This window comes from Schistocerca americana, chromosome 3 (assembly GCF_021461395.2).
Source record: "Schistocerca americana isolate TAMUIC-IGC-003095 chromosome 3, iqSchAmer2.1, whole genome shotgun sequence".
Taxonomy (NCBI): domain Eukaryota; kingdom Metazoa; phylum Arthropoda; class Insecta; order Orthoptera; family Acrididae; genus Schistocerca; species Schistocerca americana.
This window is the reverse complement of record NC_060121.1, coordinates 652,083,709-652,098,143: the sequence shown is the minus strand read 5'-3', so window position 1 is coordinate 652,098,143 and position 14,435 is coordinate 652,083,709. Positions and strand designations below refer to the sequence as shown.

The window sequence follows — 14,435 nt, the reverse complement described above, 5'->3', positions numbered from 1 at the left end:
TCTGGTGTCACCATCCACTGAGCGATACCATGCACGTGACACCACTGTTGTGTCACCGGCTGTTGACCACTATTTCGCATGCAGCACCACTATGGTGTCGCTGGATGGCAGTGTTAAGATATGCATTTTAAACCCAATGTATACTAGGCTTTGTACTTTGAATGATAATTCTTGTCAAATCCCTTCGTATTGACCATTCCTCCTGGGACACTGTGTATAAAATAAAAACAGGATTGGGCCTAAAATAGAACCTGGTGAGATTCTCCGAGAAATAATTTTCCAGTCTGAGAGCAGGATTTTTTCCCTGTGAAATATGATTTGAACCACTTGGCAGCACAACCCCATGATGCTACATCTTTCTCATGTGTGTCGAAGTAGTATGTGGTCACTGGGCCGAAGACTTGCTATCGAGAAGCTTTCTTCATCTTCCTTTGAACCTTTTTTAATTAATGGATTTAGCACGGAATACTTCAGAGCATTTGGGAAGCATTCTTTTTCGAGTAACTGATTTAATTATTGTGAATCGATGTCCCAATATCATATTAGAATCATTTTTAATTACTCCAGTTTGATTTCTTGTTACACCCAGTAGATTTTTATTTTTTAAAGATAATGTTACCTCCCCTATATACTTACCTGTAATTATATGTTCAGAATTTAAAACTGCTCATCCTGTTTATTTCTATGGTTCAGAATGAATTTTTGTGCAGTATTTCTTGTGCCTTCATCATGCTTCTAAATGTAGTTTCATATCATTTGACATGATTTATAAAGTTTACATCTGTATTGCTTTCCATTTAATTGTCTAACATTTTAAAAAAAATTCATTTGGTACTTTTATAGCAGCCTTAGCCCATTTCCATATGATTACAGTTTTTTATGGTAGACTCTTAAGAGGAAGTATTAGTGTAAAATATGTGAAAAAATTCAATACATTGTCATAATTTTTAGAACTGTGACACAGTGATTCACTGGCTAATTTACTTCTTCCTGTCTCAACAGAAAAAAATCACATTTTTGTTACTAAAATGCCATTTGATACATTTTTCCTATTGCCTGGATAATTTATTTTTGGTAATTGCAGAAACGAAGCATAGTGGCCACAATTTCCGTGTCAAAACTATCTTGTAAAAGCAAAAATGTAATTTACAGGATGTTAACCTGTATCAGATGAAGTATGCTCATTCCGTGAAGTTTAAGTCAAAGCCATTATATTTTTAAAGCTTAGAGCTTCTCCTGTTTTCGTTTCAGTAAGATATTGTGGAGTTTAAATATGGTTACATCTTTCCCAGAGCTTCAGTCGACAACCACTTGCCCAAAGTTTTTCAGTTCATTCAAAATGAAGTGAATTATGTGGAGAATTGTTTAAAATTTCAATTGATCCTATTGTGAGCTGTTTCTTTAATGGGTATGATTTTCTTTTTTTATGTGAAAAATGGTAGTGTAAGTGCAGCAGGTGAAGAGATAGTACATTTGCTTGGTAATGACTGATCAGTAGCTGTAGATTGAAGAAAAATTGGTGCTTGATCATTGTGTTTATATTAAACATATCTTTCAGACCTCTTTTTTATTATTAGTAACCCCTATTACTATCTGATTAATAAGAATACACACCTTCCTATTACTTTTATGTTGTGTTGTTATTAGTCATCTTATTTGTGTGTGGTGCTTTGTTTAGCTGTACGTTGTATCGTGGCATGGTTCCTGTCTTGGAGAGCCTGTGTGCCTCAAATTTTGTGTATTTTTACACATTCCATGGCCTTAAGGGAACAAAAGTTCATCCTGTACAGCACAGTGCAGTGAGAGACTTGCTTCTTGGATCCGTAGCTGGTGAGTAAATAACTAGTGATGTTCATACTGGTGTGGTGGGTTCACTAATACTTTTATCTGCAGTAGTGAAATGTGAATACATTTGTGTTAATGTCTTTATCAATAAATATGTCATTCCTGTTGTCCATATTTTTATTGACAGTTTTGCTAAGCCCAAGTGCTTACCGAAATTGGGAAACCGTAGGACCCAGTAGTTTCTCCTAGTTTCTGTGGGCTGTTCTGTTGATTGTTACTTGTTTTTATGCCATTTGACACAGGGATTTAAAAAATGGTAACTTTACACATACTCAGCATACTATAGTCTGTATTTTCCCAACAGAATGCTAAAAAAAAATATTAAAAAATAGATGTTTATAGACAGCCACAGAGAAGGGAAGTCAGAGCTGAAATAACTGAAAAACACACTTGCGAGTCTTTGATGCTGAAGGAACTTGTATCATTTGTCAGCCAATGCAACACTTAGTGTAGTTGTTGATAGTGGGGAGGAAATCTACACTCAGTGCTTTGTTCCTGCATAACGTCAAATTGAGGGATATCAGAGAGGTGTTGAGGTTCCTTATGTTTCTTATTCATTTCCAGATATGACACATCAGTTCATAGAAATGGTTAGGCTTAACAGGTCCACTTGGAGTACATACATTTATGTAAATAATCTCAAGAGACGTTTCACAGGAATTCTAAAATTCAAAGAATGTCCCTACAATTCCATCACATTTATTGTAACTATTTCTCATTAAAATATAAAAATTAAAAATAGTGTACTAATAAGTGATCTGTTGGGAATGAAATAGCACTCGAAAACTGCAGAAAGAAGCTGAATTGTAATCTGAGGGATAGTCACTGCTCAGTTGTGGAATTTCACCACAGAAAATATTTAAGAGTGCTGAGGGATGTCTTCAGACAGGTTAAAACTGTGCATTTTACCAGGAGAATAGGGCACTCTTGGATACAAATGTCACCCTATAGTCTTTTGTGATGAAAGCAATTTTCTGCACCACACAAGAGTGCTTTGTACTGGCACTTTTTTGTTTCAAAAAGTGTTTGATTTATTTAGAGCAAAATGTATTATAAATATCCCAGTAGATGGCACTTTCTTTGCAAATGAAATTTCCTGTTTTATTCTGTACTAGCTGGCACCACACCTTTTTGTTTTATATGTTGGTATTGGAAACAGGAAACTGTGCTCAAGAAAATGAATTACCAGATATACTATTTCTTCTGAAGTACATTTTGGGCATAGTTGCAATATTTTTCAGCGAATGTAAAATGAATTTCTCTCGAATGAATTTTATAACAACTTCAACTTGTATAGACAACTTCTGCATTGCTGTTCATCGGGATGGTAGGGCCTCCTCTCCTCAGTTCAGACCTAATAAATATGTAGGCTCATGGCTCTTCCAAGTTCATTATTCTGCAGTTGATAGCAGAAGCAAGAAGTGGTCTAGAAACGACGATTGTACATCAGAGGACTGTGGAAGCTGCTAGAATAACATCTTCTTTGTGGGTACCAGCACCTTTTTCCCACAAAAAAGCACTGTATAAAAATATTAAGAATGGAAAGATTATGGACAAAATAACACGTTTCTGCTGCAGAAAACTGAAACTGGCGATTCACCAGATTCCTGAAAAGTACACAATGATCACTTCCTGTCAATAGCTAACCAGTTAAGTCCAAATTTTGCTAGTACAGATAAGTGCGTAACAATTTTCAGAGTCCAGACAGATTAAAATAGCCATCGGGTAAACTACCTTATAAAAATGCAGAAAGTAGATAGTTAAGAACAAGTTTTGTATTATGAGCATATTTGGAGTTTTTGTGAAGGCCTTTTGTAAAAGAATAGTATTAATTTTCAGAAACAATTTATCACACTTGCTACGTAGTTTCAGGAAAAGATTGCTTATGGAAAATGCTATTTATTACTTTGTATATGATGTACTTATAGGAACAACCAAGCATTTGAGGACAATGTGCATAATCAAGGAGAAATCACAAAAAGGAATTAAAGTTCAGGGAAGAGAAATAAAAGCTTCAGGATTTGCCGATGGCATTGCAATTCTGCCAGAGATGGCAAAGGACTGGGAAGAGCAGTTGGTCAAAGCGGGTGGTGTCTCGAAAAGAGATTATTACACTGAACTGTAAAATGAGGTGAATCAAATTTTCAACATTTGGATATCTGAGTGTGGCATCTTAACAAGAACACCTCAGTTGACAAATGTCAATTCTTGACCGATTTGTCTATAACAGTGGCATATCTGAGTGCGAGATACCAACAAATGGCACTGTAAGGAGACAGTAACTATGTGCTGGACTCACGAAGTAAATGCATCAGTACTAAAACTTCTACTGGCATCAGGTACTTCCTGTGTGTAATTGGTAAGTTGTAATATTACTACTTGCATAGGAACATCTTGAGTGCTACTGTTCAATTTTTGTTCTTTGTTAATACTGCTTTGATGGTATGGGTACCTATCCCTATCTCTAGAACATCTAACAGTGATGTAGAACAGCACTGGTCGAATGAAAATGAAGGAATGGACAAGGAGAAGAATAAAAATGGCCAAGAATTCAATAAAAACAATTTCACCCTAGTGAAATTTCCTATGAAAAGATGATTTGGTTTTTTATTGGTAAAGAGAGAGCCCATAATATTAAAAATGTTGTGCCAGAAAATAGGTGAAGTGCATATATATTTGAAGGGATAGATGATCATGATATTGAGTAAATATCTTTCATGTTGATAGTTTCACAGAATTACTGAGACTGAAATTTGTATTTTAGCTTTTTTCAATGCAAGTGTCTTTATAATAGGAATGTAGAATTTAATGTATGTATGTAAGCTTGTTTGTGTTAGGAAATGGAATATGTTGTTGTGAATACACCAATATTTTGTTTTTAAATTCAAGATAGTGATCAGACTCACTACATTTTTGCTGTACGATATAAATGAGTGATTGGATTTATCCCACTTTGTGAGGTGAATGCAATCAACAATCAAATTAAAATAATAAGTGCATTTATGAATTATAAATAAATTAATATGTGAATATACCATCTTCAAGGTTGTACAGTTAAAACTTCAAATTGGTATTAAAAAACTGCACTTCTTGATCAGATTCACCTCAGTTTATGGAACATAAACAAAAATAAAACAATGGTAATGTTGTGTAAGCGAATTAAATCGGGTGATGGTGATGGTATTGGATCAAGAAATGATGCACCAAAAGTAGTTGAGGAGTTTTGCTACTTAGGCAGTAAAATAACTAATCAATGACTGAAGAAAAAGTAATTAAAATGTAGGTACGCAGTAGCAAGAAAAAAATTTATGAAAGTTTTTCAACAAAATGTAAAGTTAAGTGTTAGGAAGTCTTGTCTAAAGGTACTTATCTGGGATGCAGCCTCATATTAAGGGTAGTCAATACAGGCAAGAGGAGAAATGAAACTTAAAACGTGTTGTTACAGGGAATGCTGAACATTAGATGGATAATTCGAGTAACTACTGAAAGGACACTGCATGGAATTGGGGAGAAAGAGCTTTAGGGCACACTTGAAAAGAAATAATTTGAGATTTTGGAGGACAAATTATCGGGCATTGAGGTATATTTAATATGGTAACAGAGGAAAATTGGGAAAGGGTAGGGCATGGGCGGAGGGGGGGGGGGGGGGGGGGGGATGAAAGGGAGGTGAAAATTGTAGAGGGAGACCAAGTCTTAAGTCTTAACTGTAGTGTGAAATACAAATAAAACAGTTTTCTGAATCATTCACTTATTTATTTTGCCACTACACGTTTTGGTGGTTCACACAATCAGCTTCAGGTTCAGAATTGTTTAATTACATTACTGATTTTAGTGAAGAGCACAGGTGCCTCTTCACAATAGCCAACCAAGGGCACTGTAGGTTATGTTGCATCTTTTGTTGATGGTAAAAGTTGCCTCTTGGAGAAAGCACTTAAGTTAAAGAACATGAGTTTGTAACATTAAATTGTACTTACAGGAACAAGAGGGTTGTAATTTGTCTCCATAATGCTACTTATTGTATATCTTCTTCACTACACAATTTCAGTGGGCAGCAATTTATTTAAACACTGCCATTCATTTCCCAATAAGTTCAACCTGCAATATATATGCATGATTTATTGTAATCTTTTTTTGTATACATAAGCATGTAATAAAATAATAGAATTGTGCAGATGTCCATTTTCTGTTGCAGCCAATTCATACATTTAATATAAAGAAAAATATTTATGTTGATAACTGTATAACATAATAATTGAATTGTAATGTAGAGTATTGAATAACCAAGTTCCAGCTATTGCACTTTGTCAGGTTTGTATCCACTATAAGACAGTATATATGTAATATGTACGAGGTGTGATCAAAAAGTAATGAGGTTTTTGTCTCTTAAAGGATCTTAATTTATACACTAATATCAACTTTCTCTCCTTCAAGGTAATCCCCATCAGATATAATACACTTGTGTCAGCACTTTTTCCCATCTTGCAGGCCACTGCTGGAACTCACTTTTCATTGTGGTGTTCAGCTCCTTCAGCAAATCAGCATCTCATCAGTGGTGGCAAAACGACATACTTTTATGGTTCTCTTCTGCCTCAGTTACAGAAAGAAGGGTAGGAAGCCATGTCTGGTGAATACAGTTGTTGAGGTAATTTAGTGGTTTTATATTTTGCCAAAAAAATAAATAAATAAATAACGAGCAAGTGAGGTGTGAGTGGGAGTATTATCATGACGCAATTTCAATGAGTGGTTTTGCCACAATTGCAATCATTTTCTTCAGATTGCCACATGCAAACAGTGCATAAGTTCCAGATAGTGTTCTTTATTGACCATATGACCACAAGGCATGAACTCACAATGCACTACCCCATTGTAACTGAAGAAAACATTGCGAAGAACCTTCACATGTGATTGAACTTGTTGGATTATTTTGGCCTCAGCTCTTCATGCAGGTTCCATTGGGATGATTGGGCCTTGGTTTCTACATCATATCTGTATAGCCATATTTTGCCAACTGTTTATAATCTTCTTTAGAAGTACTGGGTCGTTGACTTCAATCAGCAATTCCTGAGCAGCATCTACGTGATGTATGTTTTGGTCAAAATTCAACAATTTCAGAACAAACTTTGCTGCTAAACATTTCATGCCCAAAACATGTGAAAAAATTGCTTGGTATGAGCCAGAGGATACGTCAACATCATCAGCACCCTCTCTGATGGTGATGTGGCAATTTTCCAGAACTATTTTCTTTAGTAGTTCCATATTGTCATCAACAATTGATGTGATAGGGCATCCAGGGTGGTCGTCATCGTCAGGGTCTTTTTGACCCTCTTTGAAACGTGTATACCACTTCTGAACTCTTGTGTTACTTGTAGTAGATTCATCAAATGCCGCAGTCAACATTTGCAGATGTGGTGCTCAAGTTAATGTAAATTCTTTGATCCATCTTTTTCGAAAGTAAAAATTTGCTGAACACTTGAAGACCCACGTAACCTTTTCAGGTGTCAACAATAAACCAAATATTCAAAAGAGCTAAAAATACAAACATACATCAGGAACATGTGTACCAACAAGATAAAAAAATGAAAATTCAATGTATAAAGCCCACAAAATAAAAAAATTCCCATTACTTTTTGATCACACCCAGTACATCATCTTTGGAGTAACAGTGTATACACAAAGTACAGTGAAGAGGACATAAAAGAAATAGCAGTATCCAGACTTCTCACTACTCTGCTGTCCCTGTAAGTACAATTTACTATCAAATTCATGTTCTTTAACTTTAAAAGTGCCTTCTAAGATGCAACATAACCTACACTGCCCTTGGTCTGCTATTGTGAAAAGCATCTGTGCTCTTCAGTAAAATTAATTATGTAATTAAACGATTCCCAACCTGAAATTGATTGTGTGAACAATCAAAAAGTGTAGTGGAATAATAAATAAGTGATCGACACAGAAAACTAATTTGTTTGTAGGTATCAATTGTTGCAACCCTCATAATTCCATCCTTTGTGAATGAAATAACCGTCTGTAGTAACAAAGTTTAAGTGGATGGAAGGTTGCCCGTATTTACACAGAGATAAAGATATTTGGATAAGACAGACTAGCATGGAGAGCTGCATCAAACCAGTCTTCAGACTGAAGACCACAGACCATAATCTTTGATTTAACAAAGTTTAGATTGTGTTATGTTACATAAGCAAAAAAAGAATGTTTTGAATTTGGCTGGGAACGGGAAGCTCATCACTGGTTCCCATTCTTATCTATAAAACAGTGGTGCTTCGATGGATACATGTATCATATTTTTGATTACCACTAAGTGTCTTCAGAATTACACTATTTTAACTGGAGCGTGTACACTTCATAATTGGTTATTATCACAAGCATATTGCATAATTGTTGTTTTTTAACTTGTAATGTAGTAAGCTATTATAAAACTGGTACTATTTAAGGAAAGTTGCTGTAGACATGTATATTAAGTTCTCCCTTATAATCATTTGATAGTTTCCTCCCTCCCTGTCTTGTGATAACTTCTTTCCTCCAACTTTTCCCTTTTTTCTGACAAAGTGGGGTAACTTCTTGATCCAGATTTGGTTGTTCTTGTCAGCTGTGTAATGTGTGTATGTGGGGAGAGGGGGGGGGGGGGGGAGGGCGGGGGGGGCGCGCTGGCGGGCGGGCTGGCTGGTTTGTGTGCACTCCATACAAATACGAGGGTGGTTCGAAAAGTTCTCAGAGCAGAATAGAAAAAAAGGACTTACATCACTGAAACTTTCTTTATTTTTCAATGTAGTCTCCTCATAGGTTAATGCACTTGGTCCAACGATGTTCCAGTGCTTTGATCCCATCTCGAAAATGAGTTTCCTCCAGACCTGCAAAATAGTTGTCATCTCCGGCTATCAATTCTTCGTTTGAAGTGAATCTTTGTCCACCAAGAAAAATTTTCAATTTTCAGTTTTTGGAAGAAATGGAAGTATGACAGAGCCATATCAGGTGAATAAGGCGGGTGTGGCAACAATTCATACCTTAGTTGGTGTAATTTTGCCATGGCAACAGCACATGTATGCAGGCACACGTCAAGAGTTGCGACACCCATCTTGCAGGTAATTTTTTCGTTTCTAATTCTTCAGTTAAAATGTGATATACCCTTTCAGATGACATCTGACAAGCGTGAGCAGTTTCACGCACTTTCAATTGGCGATCCTCGGCGTCAATTTTGTGCACTTCTGCAATGATTTCTGGAGTAGTGACACATCTTGGTTGACCATTGCGTGGATCATCGTATAAGCTCTCCCAACAAAATTTAAATTCCTGTCCACTTGGCAACAGTCGAATATGAAGGAGCAGAGTCCCCAGTGTATTCTGGAAACCACCATGAATGTCTTTTGATTTCGTACCTTTCTTTACAAAGTGCTTAATCACTGCTCGAATCTCAATTTTTTTCCATCTTTGCAAGTCACTACGTGGGAACAACAACAGAGCCACGTCACCGTCACAGTTCTCTTCCAAGAGCACTGATGTGACACATGTTTACAGGCAACAGTCCAATGAATATCACGTGAACAACACATTGCGCTAGTGCTGACCTCTAGTGGTGATACCAAGAACGTTCCAAACCACCCTCATAGTTTTTCCACTTTTATCTATGTGTAATTCCTGTTACTCTGTAATCAATTACAGTTTTCTATGTGAATGCTCTTAAACAATTTCCTAAATGCTTTTCAGGTGTTGTTAATGTTCTTCTGACAACTCCATTATGGGTTGTTAACACACGACTGAAAATGAAAGGTGTACAGCCAAAGAAGTCACATGAAAGTAACGGTGTTGAATACACTGGCCTCATTGGTGAGTAGACAGATGTATCATGATTTTGTGAAATTAGTCAGTGATTAGGCTATTTTCCATAGTTTGTGTTTAAATTTTGCTGCATGTTCACATGAAGGTAAATAAATGTGATTGGTTTGCAAATGGGTATGACACATTTTGTGTGTGTTTGTGTGTGTGTGTGTGTGTGTGTGTGTGTGTGTGTGGAGGGGAGGGGGTTGTGGAATATTAGTTTTTGTGAGGCAGAATATGCTTTTTAGGCCAGGCAAAACATATGGAGCGTAAGAGTACATTCTGTTTTTGTGGTTAGTTGAATGATGCACCACTAGGTAGACTATTGCACGTTTGATGGAAGAATGCCTTGCTGAAATAGAGATACTTTATCAGTTCAGAAGATTGCTGGAAAGTATACTGAAATTAGTTAACAGTACAAGAGTTCAGTGCTGCATTAACAAATTCATGTCGGAGATGGTCCAGATGACCAGTATAATGGTCACAGGTTAATGTTTTATCATTTGCTAGGTAATCATTAAGAATAATTCCTTTCATATTTCAGAAACTTTTGTCATCTTCCTGGCAAATAAAATCTGCTTCAGGGTCATTCCCTGAAAAGTGAAGATTTTGTTATGTCTAGGTTGCATATTTAAACCTTTGCTATGTAAGGTCTATTAGGATTTTTCTTTTTAATGTTAATACTTCAGTGTAATTTTTAGAAATATTATCTTTCTGTTGATGAGGAATACCTGCAGTGGACCCAGTGTTGATTTGTGTGTTCTGTTTTGTGTAGATGTTCTTCAGTGCTTTTGTCATTAATGGCGATGAGTGTTTATTTTCTCTTGGTGACCATTTTACCCTTTTAAATGTGCTGATGTACTGCATATAAGTTTTTAAGAGTCTAGTTGCCATTGTTCAAATTGTTCTACAGTGTTCAGGTAAGTATTTTTTAATTGTATGTGTAATTAGATTGCATTCCCGCAGCAACCACTTGAAAATGGCTAAATTGGAACTGTGGGAAATAAATATATTCAGAGTTACAGGTAAAAACATTATCATGTAATCCAGTGAATCTGTGAATCCAGTTCAAAAGAAATTAACTTATCACCACCACATTTTCCAAGCCAGACCTTTTCATCTTTCCATTGTACAGAGACATTGATTCTTTTGTAAACCCTCGTCGCCAGTTTTGTAAAGGCCTCATTGCTACTGCTGAGGAGGCCGAGTTGCCGCTGTTACAGTAGGCCGAGATTGTGAAATGGCTTCTGGTACAGTACACCACTATTACACAGCTATGTCTGGGTCAGGTAACAGGATAGGAGAACGAAGGTTCTACAACACTCCAACAAATTAGTAACGTAGTCTCAGAAATGAGTTAAAAGTTTTACTTTTCTTTGTGACTAGTTGATTATTGAAGTCTGTAACACTGCTTGTAATGTAACACTAAAAAGGCCCTCAATGGCCGAGTGAAAATAATCGTAGGTAAACTTCACAGTACATAGTAATTGCAATTACAACTACTGTCTGTCCGATTCTAAGAGTTCAGTAAATAACATTCCCTGTCAAAGTCAGCCCTGGACGACGATATATAACCAAGTGGGAGAGAGCTGCTCTTCTATCTTCTGAGTAGGCTTCTGTCTGTTGCTGTCCAGTCATTGGCAGATTGTACTCAGCCAGCAATTGGCTGAGGCAAAGTCGATGTCTTCATCCTCAGCGCTGCCCGTGGTGCTGATGGAACTCGCGCAAGTGGCGAGTCTCTATGGCATTGGCACCTGCTTGCATCATTGCGCCTGTGGTGCTCTTGCCCTGGCTGTGTCTCGTTCAGATGACACAGAAGATTCCATTGCACTTCATTCAAATACTCCAGAGATCAATACGCTTCTTATCCACCATCTCCTGTCTTGGTAAAACTTTTTGGCATTGAGAGTAGCATACCTTCCATGCTGTGTCTCATGTGTCCCACAACAAGGAAAACATAAAATCCCTGTTCTAAAAGCAATATTTCTCTGTAATGTATGAGGCATAATAAGTGTAAATCTGTTTTTTTAAGAAATTAATTATCTGGAGCCAAAATACAGAGTAGTTACACATGCGAAAAAAAACAGGTGTAATGTTCTTTTTTGGTTATTAATTAAGTTACAAAAACACACTGATTATAATTAATTATTGTATGAACCTGTGGTGTCGCTAGTTCGTATCGACCATGAAACTTAATATCTGTGAATTCTAAGTGCTCTGTCGAGCCTCCATCTTAACTTTACTTTAGTCAGTTCTTTGTTACACTTCATTCTGTACGGACGCAGTTTCAAGTGTAAATATATACGAGCTAAGACACATATGGGAATTAAGTTTTCTATATCCCAATTATCAATCTCGTTCCCATAGTGGTGACCCCGCAGTTCGTTCATGTTTCGCATCTTCCGCGCCAGTGTTTATGCAACAGGTTACATGCACTACACAATGACCACACCAAACAATGCCTTGTTTGAAGATGTGGTAGCTCGACTCCGCTTACAGAGTTTCGTCGTTTCTTTGCCAACGGCGTATTCATCATTTACGCACAGTGATTCACGTTCTCCACCAACGCCGTGTGCTAACCTCACTAGTTTTCAATGGTCGACAACTATGCCGTTAGAGCGAACAATGGACTCTGGCTTCGTGTCAGTGGATTATGCCCATCCAACAGTGAATTGTGAACTGAACAATATTTCGAATTGTGTCTCTTCAAATTGAGTGTTTCAGGAACAAAGTGATCTCCATTCAAACACGTGTTTAGCCACCCACCGGCATGCTACATCAGTTACTGTCGGGCAGTGTGCAACGCCGCCATTACTACAACCCGTGCTGGATCCGTTCCATGCACATGGAGTTCCAGTTGTGTCAAATTTACATGCACAATTCAGTGTTTCACGTAACATGGACCCCTTGCCTCACCTCAGTGGTCCGCCACATACACTACAGGCATGTTACGCATCAGATAGTTTCCACATGGGTGGCATTCTCAACCCCCCCCCCCCCCACACACTCCCCCCTCACTTGCGGGGGGTCCTTGTTTCCGGTCGCTCAACCGCCTGCCGCTCCCACAGTACGGCCTGTGTCTGCCACGCCGGTCTTTCGCCTTGTTCCGGAAGCGGGTCGTTTCCATCCAGCACTCGTCACTCATGGTCCAGTTTCCGGGCCCCCCTCGTGTGCCATCTGCCCATTTCCACGGTACTGTCCATGCCTGCCGTGCCATGTTTTCGTGACACACAGTCAACTATACCAGCTGCTGCAACTACACATTCACTCGCCTGGTTTAAATCCAGGCCTACTGCGCCAGTCTCTGACTTAACCTCAGATCAGCCGCTTCCCCAGGACACACCGAAGCCACCATCGTCACCCCCTCCTGGCCGCTTGCCGAAGCTACCGCCCTTATATGAGGAGAACCCGGCATTGTGGTTCGCGCTCATCGAACATCTGTTCAAGTTACATCATGTGTCTGATGAAAACTCAAAGATTCTCTGCCTCGTCGCACACCTCCACGACCACTCAGATTTGATTTGTGACCTGCTCCTTTCGCCGCCGCCTGCTGCACTAAAATATGAGTTCGCAAAGAAGACTATAATGGAACAACTTGCCTGCTCGCCACAAGAGTTAATAATCAAGATTCTCTACGAGGAGCATCTGGGGGAATGCACCCCCTCACAATTCTGGCGTTGCCTTCGATTGCTTGTGAACGAGCATACCATGCCTGATGCCACACTATGGGCTGTGTAGTCTGCCAAACTGTCCACCGATCTACAGATCCATCAGTTACCACTCTCGTTAGAGTCCATCGGCTCCTGCCTATGCGTTGCTGACCAGTTGTATTCGCTTCTGTGGCAACATCAGCCAGTTCATTCCACACTGTTCATCGGCACAGCTACCCCCACATACTGGCCTTCGGCTGGCAGAGGCAGGGCTTGCTCCGCCATCACCTCGCCTACTTCTCCTGGCAGTGTCTCTCCGCTGTCGGAGCACTCCAGGATCGCCCATGCACCTTACGTACTGGTCTATTTACCAGAACAAATCAACGAGGACAAGCTGCTCCCGCTGTCGTAGTCTTCACCTCCTCCTCACCCAGCTCACCCTTTCTGCTGAAGTGTTCAGCGACGACGCCAAGAAGTACAGGTTGCTATGCCAACACCCAAATGCTGACCGCAGGAACTAAGAGACGCTGAGTCCTGCGGGGAACCTAACAGGCGTCCTCTTGCATTACACTCCGTTCACCCGTCCACCCGGTCGAGTGGTTGTCTCTATGTGACTGACATTGCATCAGGTCTAGCTTTTCTGGTCGACACCGGTGTTGATGTGTCGATCATACCTACTTCGATGGCTCCACCCTCTTCTTCACAGACAGTCACTTCTACGAGCTGTCAACTCAACAATGTTACCTACCTCGGGCTCAGTAAAGGTACGGTGACCCCATCTCCTTCTCTACGTTTTCCGTGGAAGTTCTAATTTGCCGACATCAATGAACTGATCCTCTGTATGGATTTTTTTTCTCATTACGAACTATCTCTGAATGTCATACAGGGTTCAGTGCTCCATCATCTTACGAACACTCACATACCATGCACCCGCACCTATGTCCAACTCTCTATTTCCACTGCAACGTACGATATACGCGAGTGCTGTGCCCTCGTGGGCAACATTGTGACCTGCATTACTGATCTACTGTCAGAATATGACTCGGCGACGCAACTCCACCAGGACAATGAGAAGTTGACACAACGCATCACATCCACTGACAGCGAGCTCAT

At 39.0% G+C, this 14,435-nt stretch overlaps 1 protein-coding gene across 1 annotated transcript in view; it reads left to right on the top strand.

Moving 5' to 3' along the window:
* The window catches only part of LOC124606756 (peroxisomal membrane protein PMP34-like), a 70,150-nt gene that overhangs the window by 39,473 nt on the left and 16,242 nt on the right, over window positions 1-14,435 (top strand). The window contains exons 4-5 of the mRNA XM_047138806.1: window positions 1,679-1,830; window positions 9,562-9,681. Of these exons, the coding sequence (XP_046994762.1) occupies window positions 1,679-1,830; window positions 9,562-9,681 (272 nt within the window). The remainder of the gene's footprint in view (window positions 1-1,678; window positions 1,831-9,561; window positions 9,682-14,435) is intronic.